The following is a 22035-nucleotide window of genomic DNA, read 5'->3' on the forward strand; positions in this document are numbered from 1 at the left end:
TACGTTCAAATGCGTAGATGCAAAAAATTATTTTTGAAATACTTTAGAGGCCACAAAAAAGAAAACGAACCAAAAGGTCCTTACATTCACTATATGTTATACACATTGCCTCGAATTCCGAATGTTCAGAGAGTAAAAAAAGAACCATCTATTGCTCATATATGATTTGTTGTTCTACGGACTACATCTCGTTCTGCAGGGTTACATACGGGTGGTAAAAATCTTTTTCTGCCTAAGTCCCCTGGGATATATCAAGACAGAGTCAACACAAAGACCACCTTTTGTATGTGTACAATCAATTTGTGTCATTGAGAATTTGAGTTTGGTAGGTATGCCGGAGTTCTCTACAACAAAATCTCCTACATGGTAAAGGATCCAACTCCCAGGCTCGTCTAAATAACACTGGGATAGAGCATGCTGGCCATTTGACGTTGACAGCTGAAACCGCACAGGTTTTATATCCCACCCATGGACGTGCTCGGAACTACATATTCTACGGCCAAGTCGCTTGGAGGGCCGGCCTAGATGGAGCCGGAAGAAAAGACTGTACGTACCAGCTGGGAAGCAGAAGTCGATTTCCCCATCCACTTCAAACCACCAGATTTGCTGAAGATATGCAACTGCTTGGAATCTGTAAGCAAAACATTTGAGCACTTGTTAATCCCTTTGCTCAACATCCCTCTATGTTCATAAGCATAGCATTATCTGGAAATGAAACACTGGAACCATAACTTCAGAATGCAACGGTTGGACTAGACCACATGTAAACACCCTTTTTTCGTCATCAACTTTACTGATACCAGTATTTATTCCTTGGTCAATTGTATCACAAAAATGCTGATTCAATACAAAAGGATACACTTATGTTCCATTGGATTATGATATAAAGCTATAATGAGCGAATATTACAAGTATAAAGCAAATGCATGGCAAATGCTTTGACTGTACAAAATCCAAATTATGATAGATCTCCATTCTTCCGAACATCGGAAACCTTTTGCTCGATGATTGTTATGTTGCAAATTAGATGACTATTACCAGAAATTCAGAATGTAAAGTGTGATTAGAACTTCTAATGAATATTCATGTAATAGAACATTCCTGCAAACATTTTATAACTTAGAATAGTAAGTGACCTTCCTCCTGCCAAATGAACTGACAACCTTACTGGAGATGTAACCTGCAGTATATAGTTATGTAAAAGGAGTTGACATTCCCATGAGAACAGAAATCAACCAAACCGTGTCAAATAATATATCTGGTAAATGCCAACCCACAACACACTGGCTCTGTATATAACAGCAATTATTCCAAGTCCTAAAAAAACATAGGCCAAAGCCTCACAAATTATTTTTTTGATAATAGATTTGTGAAGCTATTCTTCCTTTTTATCGACATGTGTAATGATTCTGTAACGGGAAAATATATTGTGTTTCCTTTCTTAATAATCCAATCAACACCTGCAAAAATTCAAGTTGGGACAATACAGACACGAGTGGTTGTCCAAGCTGTTGCAAAAAGACAACTGGCGACAATCTACATTTGCAGGTCAAAGTGAGGGATAGGGAGAGGAAAATTAGCAAATCCCATTGAAAATGTTTTCTAATGTGGCAGCAACTTTTCTGACCTCATAATCAACATGCCATGATAGATGAAAACGATGATGCAAAGATTATTCCAGTTAGTTAGACATACAACTATTTAGTTTGCAATTCAACATTGGTTAAATCCATCTGACTAATTAACAATCACCTTATAATGTAAATATTTCGACAATTCACCACAGAATTTATTTCATTGTAAGCAATTTGTTTCACAAGCCCTAATTAGCAAAGGATGAGATTTTATGATTCATCAAGTATTTGACCCTTTTTCATGACATAAGCCTTTGCGAGTCAGTACAAATTCTGGGCTATATAGTAGCTATGGAAAAGAGAGGGTTTGTTCTAGCTAAAAAAAAAAAGAAGAGGGTTTTGCATCAATATATGGAGAGCCAGTTGGTGGCAGACAAAACGTACTTGTGCATTATTTGGTAAAAGACCGAAAAAAAACAAATATGGGCAATGCAGTAAATTTCAAAAGATTAAGACATGCTAGCCCAGGTACTTGTGTTCAAAGCTAACTTCATAAACTCAAAAACTGGATAAAGATACTCATCAAGACCAAGAACCAGTCACTCCGGTCCACTATTTAAAACTAGGACATGGTGGCACATGGAGGTGTACAGGACTTCAGAGCAACATAGTCAGATATAGAATTCAATGTGAAAAGAACACAAGCAAAAAGTTAGAATTTCTAATCCAATACAACGTCAAGTATTTGATACTATAGAATGGAAATAAGATTGATTTATCTGACCTTCCACTATCGGTCTGTTATTTCTAATTCACGAATGCTTACATGGTCCCATATTAAATCCTATATCATGTTGTATCACTTCATTGTCATACCAGCATGTTAACATTTGTGTCAAAGGTATTCCATGTCTTACAACAAAGAGAAATTGATGCTTGAAAGAAGAACAAATGCCTGCTTCATAGAGTAGATCCAATTGAATGAGGTAACGCTATTGCGCACTTACATGAAAAAAGAAATATTCACAGGTGACTTCATCCTAGAAAAAAATGGTAAGTCTATGTCAAAGATATTCTGTCTTAAGTCAAGCAAATATTGATGCTTGGTTATTAAAAAAATTGGCCCGGCGATGAAACACATAATCTTCCTGCAACAGGCAAATATAGAGGGGGCACCAAAACAATGCTAAAGTAGAACATTAATTAGCACAAGAACATTTTCCCCATAAAGCCCGTGCAAAGGGGAAGTTAGACTCGCTTTTCATCTTCCAGAAAGAATGTTATTGCACAAAAATGGACTTTAGATCCAGAGAATGAACCTGACGAGAGAACACAGATCCATAATGGAAAAGAAATTTCACGCAAAGGGTTCAGCAACAAATTTAGGAATTGCCAACAAGAGAAGAAAAAGGGCAGAAACTAGCATTTTAAGAATTAAATCATCAACATTGGTCAAAGAGATTCATAAATGCTTCAAAACTTCTCTACAAGCCAAAAGTACAGAGGCAAGACGATAGCAATGACAGCTCCAATACAACAGTTTCCCCTGATGTACTTGCATATCTAATCCATTAAACTACTAACAGCCTTAGCAAGGTGATAAAAAAGTTAAAAAAGAAAAAGCCTACTAAGCTGGATCTAACATTTCTAGACAAGCATGAGACCTGAAGGAGAAGGAAAGCAATGCAGAGTATGGAACCCCATACTGCTGGGCCTGACACAAAACCATCTGGCTTTTCCCTAAAATGCAAACAGCTACGTGTTTAAAGATAGAAACCTTGTCGTACATGGTGAAGAAAACAGATACAACAGCTGCATACAGATACACAAGAAGTGCACGATTTTCTATTGTGGTGACAACACATCAACAAGTTAATATCAGGACAAAATTCCGTGAGAAGCATCTGAAGGCATAAAGACAAGATCTGCTGAGCTGAGTAATGAAAAGGATATGGACATCCTAGAGTTTTCCAGAAACCAAAGGTAAAGTTACACAAGGATAAGGTATGGAGAAAAATATTCTTTAAATGAGGCAAAACAACATCTGTAGGTTGAAGAACGCTTGCTAGTTAATGGATCTTCACAGTTGTGGGAACTTAAGCTCCAAACAAGGGCCCTATGAAGAAAACAGATTTAGCTAAGATATTGTTTGGAGTACTGATTGAGGTAAAAATACTGATAACTTCAAACTCCAATTCATCAGGCAATACTATTACCTATTAATTCTCACAGGTCACGTTATTAGAAGGGCAAGGTATATTATAGATTCATATATTAATAAAAAACAGAAAAAATTAATACCTGGATTCCTCCGTGGGAATGTAATTCCAGTATCTCCGATCATCGATCCCCGTAATCAACAGAGCCTTTGAAGAAATCGACATGCAAAGACCACCCCTACACTTCTCCAGCCAGAATTCCTACAACCCAGAACATAAGAACTCTACAGTTAGAAACCCAAAGAAGAAAGTGGAAAAGGAAAAAAAAAATTCTTCCAATAGGCATATATCTGACCTCTAGTGACAAAAATCCAGCACCAATCCCCTTTCCAATTCTTTTTCGAAACACAAAGCTTCCACCTTTTCCCTCAAAACCAAGAAGTCAGACTCCCAAACCCCAACCAGAACCTAATATCCATCACATATACTTCACCCTAATTCATCTATACGACTCATCCATATTCGCGTGCAATCAAAAACAAAAGAAAAGAAAAGAACACATACCTTGGTTCCCCCGTCGAAGGGATTTGGCCGGCACAGCCGGGCGAAGATTTCCTTCTTGCTAAGATGCCTCTTCTTGCTCTTCTCATTCTCCACCAGCCCCATCAGACAACGATAATTCCTGGGGAGCTTCGTCTCCCACACGAAGTCCGCCGATGCCGCCCCTCGAAACGCCCGGCCGAGCCGCGCCAGCCGGCAGATCTCCGGCGGGTCGAGGTGCAGCAGCACCGCCGCCACGCAGCTCTCCGGCAGGTCCCCCAGCCCCGTCTCGTGTCCTCCTCCGTCCCCCTCTGGCCCCATGATGCTCGACACCCCCGCCCCCATCCCCCCTTACCAAAACCCTAATCCCACCAATTACCTGCTCTCAAACCTCACATTCACCGTACCAGCTCCAATTCAACCTAAAAAACTTCCAAAAAAAAAAATAGGGTTTCACTGAAAAAGAGGACGAGGAGGAGGCCACCAATGGCCGCTCCGATTTACGATCGATCGATCGCCGCTTCGCTCTCTGATCTCTTCTTCTTCCTTCTTCTCTTGAGCTCTAGAAAAGAGGAAAGGGGGGAGAAGGAAGCGTAGTTGGCACGCGGATAGAATGGAGAGAGAGGGGGGGAGAGATTTTCCAGGCGTGGAGGATAGAATATAGACAGCGAAGGCAATAGGGTGGGGGGAGCTGGGACTTTCATGAAAATGGGCGTGGGCAAAGAGGGAAAGGGAGAGTTCCAGAAATGCCCCTCGCTGTTTGTTGAAACGAGACCATGGCGCGTGGGCGTCGACAGTCGGAACTTTCTGGACGGCCCGGAATGGCCCCACCCGCAGGGTGGAAACCGTCAGCTCCGGACGTGGCTTGAAAAGATCGCGTACTGGCTCGGACTGACAACCAGATTATCATTATTCGTGCAATAATTAATTTAAGATTTCAAAGTTTTCAGTTTTAACTCTAATGAGTTGACTATACGCTCTTATTTTTGGGGGGGGGGGGGGGGGGGGGGGGGGCGGGCTTGCCCCAACGGACGGGTCTTTCATAGAGATATAGGGCTGGAAGTGGGCTCGGACCGGCCCGAAGCCCATCGGGTCGGGCCGCCCATGGGTCGGGCCGCCCACGGGCCGGGCTATGGGCTAGGGCCAATGCATTTCGGGCCGGGCTCGGGCTGAATAATTAAGCCCATTTCTATTTCGGGCCGGGCTCGGGTATCTCATTGGCCCGGCCCGGGCCCGACCCAAGCCCGCGCCCATACTCAGCCCGACGCGGCCCGTCCAAGCCCGAGCCCGTATCACTGATAGTTGAAAGGAAAACCTAAAGGCTTGAAAGTTGAATCGCGACTCGCTCCGTCGGCCGTCGCTCGTCACCATTTTCGACCCGAGGGATTTGCAGAGGCGGCGCGGACGAGCGGTGGAGGCGACGAGGCGCGGCGCGTGGAGCGGTGCAGGCGACGAGGCGTGGTCCGCTCGTCCACTCTTCCATTTCTCCGGTCGTCGTCGTCGTCGTCGTCGTCGTCGTCGACCGTCCCGGCCACCCTATCGTCGGCGAAGCTAGATTTTGAGGTACGATTTCTTCATTTTGGCTGGGATCTTCTTCGTTTTGGTTGGGATCTTCTTCGTTTTGGTTGGGATTTGCCGAGGCGCAGAGTGGATGAGCGGCGGAGGCGTGGAGCTAGGGACCTAGGGTTTCTCCGCTTCCGGCTTCTCCTTGTCGGCTTCTCCTTCCGGTTTCTCCGCTTCCGGCTTCTCCTAATCTCCTTGCACTACTGTTTGATGATTTCTCTTTATGCTTTATAATTATGCTCGGTAGCAGCCTAGCAGGGTTTTAGTTGTGAGCATCAAAGGAGTATGGTTTTTAACAAATTTTAAGGGACCTCAACCTACCTCTTTCTTACAGATAAAAGTGGCTGCTGATCCCACTTGATTTTAAGTTAAATCAAGTTAAACGGCTTTTGGAGGCTTTGATTGGATAAATTTAATTTTGCTTTTTGGCAACTGGCTGAACTAATAATCTGTCTTTCCAGAGCAGCAGCAAGCCAGCAAGGTTCTTGTTTTGGCAAAGATCACAGTTTGAATTAGTTCTGGGCACTTTCCCATGCAAGACATTAATAGCATCAGTGCCAAAAATCTAGAGCATCATAAATTGATAATCTGATATATCTGTTGAGATGGTATGAACATATTGCGCGAGATATTCTGCTATGTCACCAAAAATATCAACTGAGATTGAACCGAAATATTGATGCCTATACTTTTTCATATTGGCAGATAATTTTTTAAAAAATAGTTCCTCAATTTTCTTTCTCGATATCTTGGCTAAGATAACAATATAGTCCTATATTGTGGTATCTTGACCGTGATGCAAAATATCTTATTTAATTATTTATATTATAAATTATTTTTTTAACATAAGTGCATGACAAGATAGTGATTTGTTATTATTTATTTGTTTATTTATTTATGGGTTCAATTTTCAAATGAGTTAGTAAATTTTTAGTTGAACTGGCAAGTTGATCATCTTTGTTATGTTATAGCAACTGGAAGTTTTCATGCTTTTAATTATGATGCCTGCTGAGGAGAATTGTTACAATAGTTGCAATTTGTGATATTTATTTTGTTATTTGGGCAGATTATTTTTACTAATGTCTCATTCTAAAGTGGGTGAAAATGAGACTGTTGAAGATTTAAAGAATGAGGATGATAGAAATGAAGATACTGCTGAAAATATTTGTGACAATTCTTCTAGAAAAAGATCTTGGGTATGGAATCACTTTATCGAGGAAAAAATTCTAAAGGGTCAATAGCTAAGTGCAGATATTGTAAAAAAGTTTTAAGTGGGAGCACTAAAGGAGGAACGAGTCATCTAAAACGCCATCTTGAAAATGTTTGCAAGAAGTATCAAAAGAATTCGACTAATCAGTTGCTCTTACTACCAAGTTCAAAAGATCCGATAAAGTGTTTCAAATTCAATCAAGAAGAAAGTAGAAAAATTCTTGCAAAATTTATCATATGTGCTGAGCTTCCATTTCGTATTGTTGAGCACACTGTTTTTCTGGATTTTATGAGATCTCTTCAGCCATTATTCAAAATTATGGGTCGTAAGACTGTAAAACATGATTGTATGGCTTTGTATCAAGAAGAGAGGAAAAAATTGCATGATGTATTCAAGAACCTAAGTTCTCGAGTTAGTTTCACTACTGATATTTGGACATCAAATCAGAAAATCGGTTACATTTCTGTCACAGCACATTATATTGATTCTGACTTTACTCTGCGTAAGAAGATCATTAGTTTCAAGAAACTTCCATACCCTCACACCAGCTTTGCAATTGAAGATGCTGTAAAAAAATGTCTTGTCGAATGAGAATTGGATTATAAAATATGTGCTATTACTTTGGATAATTGCAGCACAAATGATGCTGTAATGAGAAGGCTCCGAGATCACTTTTGTTATTCAATGTTGTTTAGTGGGGAGTACAGTCATATTAGATGTTGTGCACATATATTAAATATTATGGTTCAGGATGGAATGAAAATCATTCATGAAGCTATTGAATGTATAAGAGAAATTGTTAGATATGTCTCTGCATCCCCATCTCGAATGCAAGCATTTAATGAAATTCTACAGCATATGAGACTTCCTGCTAGAAAAGGACTCACTTTGGATGTTCCTACAAGATGGAATTCTACTTATGAAATGTTGCATGATGCACTTGGTTATAAAGATGCTCTTATTAGATATGCAACTGAGCATTCATGTGTATGCCCCACCAATGATGAATGGAAAAAGGCTTCTATAATTCTTAAATTTTTAGAAGCCTTTCTTGATGCCACTAAAGTATTTTTCTGGTTGTAAGTATCCCACATCCAATTTATACCTAAAAGAAGTTTGGGGAATTAGGGCTTTGTTGATGGATGAAAGTATCGATATTGATGAAACAGTGAAGCAATTAACAAATGAGATGCTAAAGAAGTTTAACAAATATTGGTCTCAGTGCAATAATTTGTTGGTAATTGCTTCTATTTTGGATCCCAGATCAAAGTTGATATTTGTAGAATTTTGTTATCAAAAGGCATTTGAGTTGGAGGAGTGCAAGAAAAAGATTGATGATATTCGTGCTTGTCTTTTTCAATTGTATAATGAGTATGTAGATGCAACAAGAATGCATCTCTCTATGAGTTCAAGTGAGCGAACATCTAATTTTGGTGGACAAGGTGATATAAGTTCAGTTTCTTCCAAAAAAAAATTTGGTATGGATTTTGCTCAATTTAGAAGTCAGAGTTCTTCAAAACGCCCTAAGAGATCCGAGTTGGATAGTTATTTGGATGATGATGTACTTCCTGATTTGGAGAATAAAGAGTTTGACATCTTGGCTTGGCGGAAGAGCAATGCAGCAGTCTATCCTATACTATTAAGAATGGCTCGAGATGTTCTAGCTATTCCAGTCTCCACTGTTTCATCTGAGTCAGCATTCAGCACTGGTGGTAGAGTTGTGGATCAGTATCGAAGCTCTTTGAGCCCTTCTACCGTAGAAGCCTTAGTGTGTACCCAAGATTGGCTTCGTGAACAATATGATGAAGGTATATAAATCTTTTAAATTTATCTAATATTTTTTATTTGCTTATTGTACTTATAATTTAAACATTTATGATTGATTTGTGTGTTAACAGTTGCAAATTGCTCGAGTTCTGTAACGTTGAATGTAGATGACGACACCCTGGACTCCTGGAGTGGGCAATTTGGGAGAACTGAATGACGATACCCTCATCAGATCTAGTTCATACCTAAAGTATCAAGTATGAAGTATGTTTGTTGATGGAGTATTTTCATGTGGATCATGGTTATTTGTTGCAAAATTTTATGAGAGTTGTATGTTTTTTAACTGCAGGCCTGAAGCTGACTTCAGGGGGTTTCTCTATTACATGGATATGATGAATATATTATTGTGCAGGGAACAACGACTTCAGGCCGATGATTTTTTTTATCCTCCTGTTTTTGATGGAATCCTTTTGTTTGGTTTCAATTGTATGATTGTATCGTTGCAGTTGGTTGCATGGAATGAATTTTTTTGCAAGTTATCTTCAAACCATCAGATGCTATTTTGTTAATGATCTGTCTGATTGCCTACTTGGTCCATCTTATATTTGATTTAAGTTGAATAGGTTGTTTGCTTGTCGACATTTTTGCTTGTATGTTTTCATGTACTTGTATTTGCACATACACCTCTGTGAAATTGTCCTCTGTGCAGCCGTGCAGGTGATCTGTCATTTGAGCGTATTAACTTTACCTCAGCAATGTAATCCAAAGGTACGGGCTCCTTACTACAATACTACTACACATTTGTCGAAGCATGTGTATCCACGCCTCCACACATTATTTATGCTTGTGCTGAGATGTACAATGTCTACACTTTCTTGAACCAGAGCACAATAATCATTTTTCTGCTATATAAGAATAGTCTCTAGACTCTAATGCTCTCTCTATTTGGAAGTAATCCCTTTCCTTCTTCTTTTATCAAAATATCTGTCACTTTTAGAGTATGATCATCAGATACCAGCTTTTGAAACATGACGCCGACCTGTAATTCGAATGGAGAAAGCATGTAAGACAAGCATAAATAATATATGGAACTGATAAAATTAGCATGTGAATTGCAGCAAACGAGCTGGCCCAAACGGGCTGGCCGGGCTCGGGATCAGGCCGGGCTGGGGATCGGGCCGGGCTCGGGATCGGGCTGGCCCAAATGAGCCGGCCCAGGTTAGGGCCCAAATGGGCTCGGGCCGGGCTCGGGCCTTGTTCCTTAAAAATTTTTCGGGCCCCGGCCCGTCCCGAAGCCCGAAAAAAAAAATTCGGGCCGGGCTTGGGTAGGGGTTTGGCCCGACCCGGCCCGGCCCACTTCCAGCCCTATACAGATATGAGGCTATCTCGAGCTTTCTTGATTTCCTGTAGGACAGGACCACTGCGACCTTTAAGGCCTAAGACATTAGGATTGCGATCGTCTTTGAGGGTCTTGATAGGGGCTGAGATTATCCATCATTCTATTGCTAGAGAGACTGTGACAGCGTGGGACATGTGGAGCTTTCTTTCGACTTCTGTAGCTATCAAATGATATTTATCATCTAAGAGCCCCTATCTCGAATAGTGCCAAGAAGTGTAAACATCTATAGAGAAGTTAATAAGACAGCAAACTGGATTGCTTCTTATGTAGCTTGGAACTCGATTGAGATTCCATAGACTAATGCACTATCTATTCCCCTTCTGCTTCAGAATATTTTATTTTCTGATTTTGTTGAATGCATCCGTACTAGATATTTATGATTTGCCTATCCTTAAGAGAGAAGAGAGAGAGAGAGAGAGAGAGAGAGAGAGAGAGAGAGAGAGGATTCACCAATTTGACTTTAGGCTGGTGTTTTTTTTTTTTGGGGGGGGGGGGGGGGGGACAACATCACAATTTAAAACATAATATATTTTCTTAAAGAATAAAAGGTCAGCAATTTCCTATATTTTATTATGATATATTTTGGGATATTTTATATCTTGAATTTTTCTTAAGCATGGCTCCTCGCATTCATGCTTCAATCCCCATCTTAAAATACATATAATTTAAGCAACCATTCTTATGACATCATGCGATCTACTTATGCATGCCAAGCAAATGTACCCTCATTGATTTGTATAATAAAAAAACTTAAATATATTCTTTCATATGTACTCTACCTTCTTCCTTACGTATTTGGTTAAGATTTTATGCTAAAATAGAAATAATCAAAGGCTTATTTTAATATTAGATGTTTCAGTATCTTAGGACCACCAGTTTGTGCTCCCTAGCCATTGTCGCCGCTTTGGTCCCCAAGGCACGCGTCAAGGAATGCCACAACCCATCGCTCGCACCCAGAGACCAGAGTATGGCCTCAAGGCGACAACCAGTCGAGCTATAAATACGAACCGATTTAAAAATAATCCAATCATGCACATAAATTTTAAAATATTCCAACTTTTTAATATTTGAATTGGCCGCTTGCCAATTCCTAAAACCATGATTAACAATGTCATAACTGAACATCAAGATAATTCACAAATAAACCTGCAAAATAACTCAAATAATAGATAGACAAATATTTTAAATAATAAATAGACAATTTATGGCTAGTTTTAGCCAGACGAAATGATTCCGATGGACCTCATCAATTTTAGGCTTAGCCTTTTGCTACAACAACAATAGACCTAAACTAATCAAAATACTTATTCAGAAATTGTCATACCGATCTTGTTAGACCATGTCATCGATAGGTAATCAATGATGTAGACCTAAATATAGGTTCTTTTTTCAATTATCCCAGAAAACTATATTAATCCATCAAATAATATGGTAATAGGGCTAGAAACTAACGATTATGCATTTGACTAGAAGCCTCATGGTCTCGAATATGATATCTTGTTAGATCGCATGATTAGAATATCTTGATGAAGACGCAAAAAGTGTTAGAGATTTTACTCCATGGAGAGAAAATAAAAAGAACGTAGGAGAAGAGAAGCCAGGAATATATGAGTGCTCCCCAGATTAATCCATTGAATTAACAAACCAAGGGATGTTATATAAACATTTTGAGTTTGAGTGGCTTTTCTTCAAGAGGGAACCATCCTGATATTTTTCTTTTTCTATTCCCATAAAGTCACCTGAACTCTACTATGCATCTGAAGCAAATAAATCAGTCACATGGACATGCTAACATATGTTTGAGTAGAAAAGAGAGTAGTAATGTCTTGCGCTAGATAAATAATTAAAAAAAAACAATTCAAAGGATGTTTCTGCAATTAAATTTTCACATTTTTTTGCCAAGTTTTACTTTGAATCCTCATCAGTTTGTTGGAGCCATCAACCAAGCAGTTATTGGGATATACATAACATTCAATTGCTGCCACAACTAAAACCTTAACCGGAATGGACCCCCAATCCGAATTTATCAAGGAAATGAATAAGAATATGCTAGTACAAACTGGCTTGAGGTTAGTAGGAACGAACAACAAGACTATGACACAGATCAGAGGGGATCAGATAAAAATGAAATACCAAGAGACTGTTCCTTTTTTATGGAATAAAATCAAAGAAATTTCTTGGATTTCTTTTTTATTTTCTTGATCCAGATATCTGGTTTTGGGGTTGTGTATTTGACTAGAAGAGAAGGAAAAGGATATGTAGGTTGCTTCTTTTTACTCTTCTCTTCTAAATTTATTTCTCAAGTACTCCATTAAGCCCCATACACCTGCTAAAAAACATTTTAGCAACTAACTTTCAATCAACTTTGTGATTATCTAATTGAGGGCATTTATGAAAAAAAAAAGCATAAGTCTTATCCGGCTGAGATAAAACCGCACGCGAATGCAAAGGATGAAGCAAACAAAATATTCATATAAGTCTCTTTTTTTTTTTCTTTTTTTTTTTTTGCTGCTTAGGAAAAGGGGTAGGGGGAGGAAGGGACCAGCCCACCCCCGCATAACAGCCTCCACTGGGCCCCCGCTCCGTCAGAAAAATGTTCGATGCGGATAGACTCCGTTTTACTCATACTCTTCCCTTCCGAAGGTGAGTACGTCACACCTGGCACCATCCAAGAATAATTGGAAGGAAAGCATAACCGCCAACAAGCCGTCCGGGCATGAGGTATCCGGTCTCCGAATTTAATCGACGCCCGCACATTTCGAACCCGAACAACTCGGATAGAATTATCGCCCTCTTACCACCAGGCTACCACCTTAGTGGCATATAAGTCTTTTTGCTTGAGTCTAAAATAATTCTTTATTTTTAAATGGATATCTTTTTAAAAATTTAAATTTGCGTAGATCCTCTCTTAAAATTTATATTTATTTTTTATTATCATAAAATACTGTTTTTGCGCAAATTCTCCTAATATTTTTTTTTCTAATATCATTAATAAAAATCATAATTTATTTTAATTAAAAATAAAAAATTTAAATTATTTTTTTCTTCATCGCGGTCGTTTTATAAATATTTTTTTTGCACATTCACCGTTAAAAATATTTTAATCATTTTAATTTAAAATTATTAATTTTTTAATGGCATTAGACGGTGTGGATATGTATGCAAAAATAAAAAAAATAACAAAAGAAGTAATTTATACGAATATATATATATATATATATTAATTTGGAAGGATGTTTACGAGAATATTAGTATTTTTTTAACCTAATAATTTCTCTATCCATGTACTTAAATAGCGACCTAGGGGTGTAGTCTTTTCAGACTTGACGCCGAAGGCCCGCCACATAATTTTCTACGCAAAGCAACGGTCATACAAAATGGCCCATTTGTGGTGTCTTATCGCGTGGGACCGCTCAATAGCACTAACAACGGTAGGCATATTGGAGATATCCAATGGTGGGCCCAACAGCGAGGGTAAAAGTCTGCAACTTAGATATTGCGGCTTGTGGCCTATCTCCCTCCACGTCGCGCACGCTCGGAGGGGCAGATTGGACGGAAATGGGAGGCATGCACTTGGTTTTAATTAATCAATCAATATATCCTAGTTTAGGTGTTATTTGTGAATTAGCTGCATGATAAAGTGATCTAATAGGTTAATATGAAGTTGATATATCAGAGTCAGTACCGTGGTTGCATGGGAAAATTGACGGGCTAGTGTCCATATTTTTCGGCCTATTGTGTTGCCTAATTCTACGGTTGTTGCATCAAGTTGGATAATAAATATTGGAAGAAATTTGTTCATGTGGCTACTAAGTTGCTGATTTATTAATTTGACATTGAAAAAGTGATGCCGACACAAGAACATAGAAGCCCCGATGTAAGCAAATACGCATAGCAAAATAATAAATTAAACAAAGATTTTTACTGGCCTCCAGCATTGTTTAAGTACTCTTGAGATTAAATACTTTTGATTAAGTACCAACCACCCATCTCTGATCAAGCGCCCACACAAGAGAGAAGAGAAAGAAGAAACCAGCAAGAGAGAGAAGGAGATCCGGAGCTTCTAACCTATGCAGGACTTGAGTGTCTTAAGTGATGGATCCACATGCTTATTTATAGTGCTAGATTAGAGATCCGGATCCTTATATTTAAGATTTATCTCTAATTAGTTTCCATCCAATTCTGAATAACCTTTAATCAGATTGGATTAAGTCACCATTTAATCAAGGTTGTGTTTATTTTGATACGGGTAAACTTGATCAAGTGGGCCACATCAAGTCTCCTCAAATTAGGAGATGTGCTAACACTCGATGATCTCATAATATTGAAAAAGTCATCGTCCTGCAATTTTTAAAACAAACAACAACAAGAAGTAGCAACAACTATACCAAAGTCACTGGGCTGAATTGGTAAACTTTAGCCTAGTGAATATAAAATAAATTTTAAAATAATAATGGTGTTCAATTTCTAATAGATCATGCTCTAGTTGATCTATGGTATCGATACCCAGGGGCGGTGGTCTCTCGATAGTTCCAATGGTTAGGCATGTCAGCTTTCACAATTTCTTGGCAGAAAGTCTCCCCTGCACTTGTTTCTGAGGGAAGCTTTTCTAAGATGTGGCACCGGCACAATGAGTGATTCTTCCACTAAGTAATTGGTGACCCTTAGAAGGATTAGGGAAAGAACCAATTCCGGGTGGCCTAGATTCAGTGCACATATAGATAGCTCAGTTTAAGCCACTACCAGAAAACACGCGTATAGTGACGGAGATTCCCGTCACTATACCGTGTTTCCGGTTACTAATATGGAATTTGTGACCGGAGCTCCCGTCACTGACTTCGTTACAAAAACACGCGTCGCTAAATTCTCCGTGACGGCGGCGATTCCCGTCACTAACCTCCGTGACAGAACCGCCGTCACTAAGCCGTTACAAATTCAAGAATTAAATATTTAAGAAATTATGTATTTCCCGTCACTATCCAGTTGCGGAGTTAGTGACGAAGGCAACTTGGTCACTGATTTTGTCACAGAATGCGGTCACAAGTTTGGTCACTAATCTGTCACGACCTTTAGTGACAGATTTAGTCGTCACAGACATGGTCACACATTTTGTCACTACATTTGTCATTAATCCCGTCACTGACCTAGTGATAAGTTTACGGTCACTAATTGGTTACAAACGCGTTGAGCAAAATCAATTTTTATTGACCAAAATCCTGTCACTAAGTTTATGACTGCTCGTCACAATAGTTGGTAAACAATTTAGTAACCAAAATTTGGTCACCGATCACAATCTAATAACCTGGTACATTTGGTACATTGATTGGCACATAATAATAATAACAATAATATCATTAATAGCAAAGGCATTCAACATTACGCAAAAGTCATTTTAAATGTCATTCAAAATTGGCATCAACATGTCCTGAATCCATCAAAATCAAAGTCTAAAAATATGTCATAAAGATCAACAGAGATTTCATTCCTCCTAGGAATGCAAAGACCTATCATCTAAGGCAAAAACAATTATAATGAAGCATGATCAGCAGAACCAGAATCACCATTACTCCCCCGATCTGCATGCCTTGGTCCAAAGCCAATCTCTTCTCTCATCTTTTGAAGAACCTCCTCTTGCCATTTTTTCTTTTCCTGCTCAAGAATACGTAGAAGGTCTTCATGAGTGTACAGCTCTGGAGCTTGACTTGTAGAGGTGGAAGCAGATGATGATTGCCCAATAATTCCAGTGAGATCCTCTAGGGGACTAAAGCCATAGACATGGCCATGAGTTGGGACACCAGTTGCCTCAAACCACAAGTCATAATCACGTGGAGGAGCATCTGAGGTGGAGGCATCACCATATTTTTTGGAGTATTCAGCTGAATACTTTGCCTGCCAGCTGATTTAAAAGAAGAGAAAAATATTATGGTGGATCAAACAAGAGATAAACATGAGCAAGCTCAATAATATTTATGAATCATAAAAAAATTATACTTACCATGACAGCTTCACTTCTCTTATCTACATATCCTCCCATGCCTTGCTTTGTCTTATGCGTCCGATTAAAAGATTCAACTATTGTTGGCTCCCTGCCTAACTTTAATTTCTACAAAAGAGAAAAGAAAAAATTCATTAACATATAATGGGCTAATTTAAGATGACTGAACAATAATATAAAAATTATTATAGAAATCTAATTGAATAAAGATATGTACCAATCGTTCGTCATGATTGACAAATGTGATTGATCCTCCACAGTGTTTAGAGATGCTACCGTTCTTCATGGTGTTTCTATTATTTTTGTTGGCTTCTGATTTCTTCTTCCATTTTGGGGAGATCCAAATATCAATTAGCTTATTCCAATTTTCTCTAGAGATCCAATTAGGGGGTTTATCACGGGCTTTGTTTAAATCTCCTTTTGCTTCCAGAAGCTTTTGGCTTCTGACCTTCCCTAATGAGGTTGTCAATCGTCGCTGACAATGCTTGTTCCAAACTCCATGCACATGATGCAATTGTCCTGGAAGAATTGTGTGTATCTCCTAACAATATATAGATCGCAAGTAATCAGACTTACTATTTGTTAAGGGCAAAAGTTAATGATAAGAAATATAAATTAATTACATCACCTCAAATTTGTTCCACATTCCAACTTTAGCATGTGTAGGGACCTCCCTCCATGACAACCACGGACCATTAAAAAATTGGCGCATGATAGCAACAGCTTTGTGACTGACCTCATAATCAAGAAACCTGCAATTTAAAAAATATTCATTAGAAAATAAATTAAATACTTTAAATGCAACAAACACATAAATTCAAATTAGTGATATAAGAAAGTGATATTTTCATACATTCCTCTTTTGCACCTCCTCTTACCAATGACAGCTTCACTTCTTTTATCCACATATCCTCCCATTGGTGGACCAAAATTTTGAGGTGGACCTGTGGACTCCACCAGTGCAGGCCTAAGGGGCTTTTATAAAAAAAAAACACATTATATTCAAGCAATGGCAAAAAGAACAACAAAGAAAAATCAAACAAATTCATTCAGATTAACAGGACAGTACACCATAAAATGGCAAAAGGATGTTGTAGAGTTATATATGCTACCTGTGCCCCAGAAGACTGCGGATTGCTGGCCATTCCCAATAGAGATTTAAGCAGCAGCGGTAAGACTAACATCAATAGTAGATACGAATAATTGGATTGGATTAAAATGAAAAGGCACTAAAGGATCCAAATCTCTGAGGACCCTGACAAACTTTCAAAATCTGTAAAAAAATACAAATAAATGCATCTGGGGCAGCATCTGTCAGTGAAATAAGCTTGCCATTTTGGGAAAAATACGAATAAACCCTCCCTACTCAACCTTCTTACATGCCACCCAAATAATCTCTGTCAAAAAGAAATACTTAACCAGTATATACTATCTCATCACATAAAACCTCAATTCTGGGAAAAAATGTTGTTTAAAAGGACCCCAAAAATATTCACTATAATGTAATTGTTCATGTGATATTTACCCAAGCACGTCTAAATGATAACAAACTAATGACATTGTCATTCAACATCATTACACCATTCAACAAAATAATTATGTGTATTGCTATTGCAGAAGAAGCAATGCAGATACCATTATAGTAAAGGACAGCAGGAGATCTATGTCCCTATATCTGATAAGATAAGTAGGTAACAGGGATGAATATTAAAAAAATATAGGATACAAAAATCCCTCTTAGGGAACAAACACGATTTAAGAGGCTTGTCTCCTACAGTCCTTAGAAAATGGAGACAAGGATCTTTCAGGAAGACTATAAATGCATTCGTGATTCATGATGCAGCTAAAAAATTTACCCAACTAAAGACGACTTAATATGCCAAAAAATTTAGAATAGCCTTGCACATTATGTTCATTATAAATAGCGCACTAGTTTATATGTGTAGATAGATGCACCTGCAATGTAAAGATAATTCTCTGTTCTTCAATAAACTTCTAGCCTTGCAAAGCAAACAAGGCAGCAGCTGACTTAAAATAACCCTGATGGTCTTGTTGATGAATACTGCATTAGCCCACAAAGCCCGATGCTCTGATAATCCAAAAGACAATTTTAAAGGAATAACCACTTGGGGTTATTATATCAGATTTTGATGCCAAAACTAAAATAAAAAATGTTCATTCCATCATAATACTTTTTTAAGTCATGGCCGGATGGTTAAGGTTGGCTAGATAACTAGTTTAATATCAGCACTGATATGTATGACTATAAGAACAAAATAAGACATGGATCGTACAATTTTTTCATACAGAGAGATAGAAGTTCAAGTTAAAAATCAGAATCCAATACTCCCAAGTCCATGCAAATAAACAAGAGGTTGAGGGAAAGAGCTTAACCTTCACCTAGAGAAAGGCACTGCCATTCATGGATTCTGTAGATAGAAATGTTCTGAGGGAAATGTTGGTTTTGCCCTGATACAGCAGGAGACAAATGCAAAGTTCCAACTTCGATGCAAGATCAATAAAAGCCTTAAACCCTAAACAAAGGTGAAAATTTAAAATAGGGAAGGGGGAAAACCAAAACCCTATCTGACCCTCTCTACTCAACCCCTAAACCCTAAACAAAGGTGGAAATTTAAAATAGGAGAGGGGGAAAGCCTAAACCCTCTTTGACCCTCCCTACTCACGAATCACATATGCTATTAGGGATCTTGCAAGCAAAAGGCTCCAATCTTGATGCCTGAGGGCATTAGAAAACAAGCCTCTTGATATAATTTGAAGCCTACAACGAATTATACGAGGTTTTGAAAAACCCTAGCAAACTGACAATCGAATGCTTGGATACAGTAATCACCGGATTCTAAAGAAAAATTAACAAAATTGGGCCACAACGCTTTGAACATGGCTCATCCCCCTAAAACTGAAGAGAAAGAAGCCCTAGGGCTCTTCCTGATGTCGAGTACCAACATCAAGAAAGAGGGGCGGGGGCAGAGAGGGGAGACGGGGGAAATACCTGAACTTGCTCGGAATCGAGGGGAGACGACGCTGTGGCGATGCCCGAAAGGAGAGAAAAACGGCCACTTTTCCCGTTCTCGCCCGCTCCTTCTCTTCTCTTTGATGTCTCTTCCTCGGTCGCTCCGCTCGCTCTCTCCCCTCGTGAACAGATCAGGGAGGGTTTGGTCTGCCGCTGGAGTGCAAACAATGCGAAGGAGGCTGTGCCCGCGTTGCCGCCTTTTGTACCGAAGAGGCATGCGTTGTGTTCTATTTTTTGCCACGATGGGTCATGGACTCGTTGGTAGGATTACTGATGGACCGTTCTAAATCCCAAAAGACCCTCGTTGATTATTTATTTAATCAGATATTCGAATTCGAATCCAAAAAAATAGATCTATTCATATCCATATCCGAAATATTTTTGAACAACCATCCAAATCTGCATTCGGATCCGATCGGATGAAGAAAACAGTATTCGAATCCAACCCAAATCAAATACGGAAACGAATATGGTCAGATAAAATCCGACCCATTTTCAGTCTTAAGTGGAGCATTCCAAATAATTTACTGCCATTAATCACTAGGGGTGCAAATGGGTCATCGTTTGTAGCTGGCGCCATGGGATTTGGGAATGAGAAGAAGGGATTTGGATTTTCTAGAGAGCGATTGGGATTTGGGCTATCGAAGGAATTTAGGCGGGGCGGCGGGCACACTTAGTTTCATTTTGGATCTCCCTCTTTTTATTTTTTTTAAATTTATAATTACTCAAAAATAATATTTTTAATATTTTTGGAATTAAAAATTAAATTTGGTGACGGAGATTTTTGTCAATAACCCGTCACTGCCAAAAATAATCTTTTAAAAATTTACAAACACTTGGGTTACGATATTTATGACGGCTGAATTTGTCACTGTTTGGTTGCAATTTCGATTACCAGTTTTGTGACAGATACCCCGTCACTACGGTGGTCACTAAGTTTTGGCGCCCATCCTATCCGCGTATTCCGTGACCGGTCTGTCACTAATCTGTCACTAAATTCACACCATGGTGACCAAATTTCTGTTTGTCACTAATCTGTCACAAATAGTGACTGATAACGGTCTGTCACTAGTTTTCCGTCACTATACGCGTGTTTTCTGGTAGTGAGCATTGTCAAAAAGTCTGATGACGAAAAGAGTCGCTTTATGATGTGGTTTTGGTGGGGAAGAGACCACCAGAGCCACTATGGTGGGCTCATCTGTTGGAACAAGATCACAAAATCTTAAAAATTCTGAGTGTGATGGGTAGCGTGGCAATAATTTGTTCTTGGACCAGTGGCTTGTGAAAGCCTCCGCATGTGATGTACTACTTTTTGATTTTTTTAGTTGTATCCATACATGTTATGTATGATACTATCGGTTTTAGCGCGCACACAAAAAAAAACCTCTGCATGCATACACCTGTTATCAGCTAGGGTTAGTGTTAGTCCAGAGCACCAACGGTCGACGACGTGACCAAGAAAACCAATACTATTTGGGTCGATTCTAGCTGGACTGCGACCGGAGATTCTTTGAAAAGGATATTCTTTCTCCTTCTATTTAGGCATTTCTGAAGGTACTTTGTCATACATGCCATTAATAAGAACGAGCTAAGTCATATATACATGCATGCATGCATACCTACATATATATATATATATATATATATATATATATATATATATATATATATATGTATGTATGTATGTATGTATGTATGTAAAATCTCCAATAGCATCAATCAGAGAGCAAACAAGCAATGGATGAGATCCTAATCAAGCATATTGGGGAAGGAGATGAGAGATCCAAGACCTGTTAAAATGTGAATGATTTAGATCTGAAGTCCATATTGAGAAAAATACAGCATTTAGCTCCCCAAAGGAAAACCTAGCATCAAGGGGCCCCACCACCCAAACATGCGAGCCATGTGGATGACTCGAGTGCTAATGTGGTAGTCATTAAGATCAACTTCTCTGATGTAATTATATATTCTTGATAATTAGAGCTGCAACAAATCTCTTTCTTTTCTGTTTTTTACCAATTTAGCCTAAACATTAGCAGGTTTTTGCACAATTTTTTGTGTCTGTGTCTAGTAGGTAGGGCTTCAAACCATTTGATGGGTCCGCTGACACGCAAGCACATGCTATGGCACATTAATCAATCAACCTAATACTTCCAACTTTAATACTAAAGTAATTAAAAGGGCCTACAATAAAAGGTCAAGCTCAATTAGTTGTACGCACGAAAGAATTTGGAAAAATAGGGTCGAGTGATTGAGGTTAATGGAAAAAACAAGAGCACCCCAATTTGCACGAATAAAACAATTGTCGCGTTTTGCAATGCATAAGTTAGGTTAATGGGAAAGAGCGAATCAAGAGGCCAACAAATTCATGCGGGCGTGCCTTTAGTCCCATATTGGTTATTCGCTGGATAAATCTTGGATACTTATATCAGACCAAAGAATCCAAATAATATTTTCTGCCTAGCCTTTTTGGGTGAAGTCTTAAGTTGTAACAAATGCTATCAAAGCGGATTCGATCCATAATCTATGTGGACTAGGGGATACTGCAACACGAATCTATTGAGATTGACCATAGATCGATCGTGGTACTTGTGATTAGATTTGAATGGATTTGAACTCTTAGCCTAATAAGAATGTCAGGGCTTAAACGGAGAGAATATGTAAGAACCCGGGCCCCTCGCGTGTGTTTAGTCCTATATCGATTATTGGTTGGATAGATCTTGGACATTTATATATGATCAATGAATTCAAATAGTACCTTTCGGCTAATTTTTTTGAATAAGACCGTAAGTTTTGA

At 38.8% G+C, this 22035-nt stretch overlaps 2 protein-coding genes across 4 annotated transcripts; both read right to left on the reverse strand.

Moving 5' to 3' along the window:
* On the reverse strand, nt 1-4948 carry LOC103698736 (F-box protein PP2-A13-like). The gene is made up of 3 exons (XM_008780785.5): nt 4298-4948; nt 3876-3994; nt 1-631 (listed from the first exon to the last, which is right to left on the reverse strand). The coding sequence occupies exons 1-3, from the start codon at nt 4616-4618 to the stop codon at nt 202-204; spliced, it is 870 nt and encodes a 289-aa protein (XP_008779007.2). The 5' UTR covers nt 4619-4948; the 3' UTR covers nt 1-201.
* A 10640-nt stretch (nt 4949-15588) lies between these two features.
* Nucleotides 15589-19483, reverse strand: LOC120112023 (uncharacterized). Of its 3 annotated transcripts, none has more exons than XM_088718521.2 (8): nt 19218-19483; nt 18164-18296; nt 17320-17344; nt 17061-17182; nt 16836-16959; nt 16425-16748; nt 16208-16315; nt 15589-16108 (listed from the first exon to the last, which is right to left on the reverse strand). In XM_088718521.2, the coding sequence occupies exons 1-8, from the start codon at nt 19453-19455 to the stop codon at nt 16085-16087; spliced, it is 1098 nt and encodes a 365-aa protein (XP_088574647.1). In that variant the 5' UTR covers nt 19456-19483; the 3' UTR covers nt 15589-16084. The 3 variants fall into 3 exon arrangements, with proteins under 3 accessions (XP_088574647.1, XP_088574645.1, XP_088574648.1); XM_088718519.2 differs by having other exon boundaries at nt 15589-16101; nt 19218-19478; XM_088718522.1 differs by having other exon boundaries at nt 15589-16101; nt 17320-17384; nt 19218-19467.
* Nucleotides 19484-22035: the final 2552 nt, after the last annotated feature.

This window comes from Phoenix dactylifera, chromosome 3 (genome assembly GCF_051530095.1).
Source record: "Phoenix dactylifera cultivar Ajwa chromosome 3, Ajwa_hap1_PhDact_Kaust_v1.1, whole genome shotgun sequence".
Lineage (NCBI taxonomy): Eukaryota > Viridiplantae > Streptophyta > Magnoliopsida > Arecales > Arecaceae > Phoenix > Phoenix dactylifera.

What these genes read in the sequence shown, in the direction of transcription:
- LOC103698736 (XM_008780785.5), bottom strand. Translation starts at nt 4,618, where the DNA reads ATGGGGGCGGGGGTGTCGAGCATCATGGGGCCAGAGGGGGACGGAGGA. An exon ending in CCTTCGACGGGGGAACCAAG is followed by an intron (nt 3,995 to 4,297) that starts GTATGTGTTCTT and finishes TCTGGGTTGTAG; the next exon opens with GAATTCTGGCTGGAGAAGTG. An exon ending in ATTCCCACGGAGGAATCCAG is followed by an intron (nt 632 to 3,875) that starts GTATTAATTTTT and finishes TTTTGCTTACAG; the next exon opens with ATTCCAAGCAGTTGCATATC.
- LOC120112023 (XM_088718519.2), bottom strand. Translation starts at nt 19,455, where the DNA reads ATGCCTCTTCGGTACAAAAGGCGGCAACGCGGGCACAGCCTCCTTCGC. An exon ending in GAATTATCTTTACATTGCAG is followed by an intron (nt 17,345 to 18,163) that starts GTGCATCTATCT and finishes GGGAATGGCCAG; the next exon opens with CAATCCGCAGTCTTCTGGGG. An exon ending in GAATGTGGAACAAATTTGAG is followed by an intron (nt 16,749 to 16,835) that starts GTGATGTAATTA and finishes ATATATTGTTAG; the next exon opens with GAGATACACACAATTCTTCC.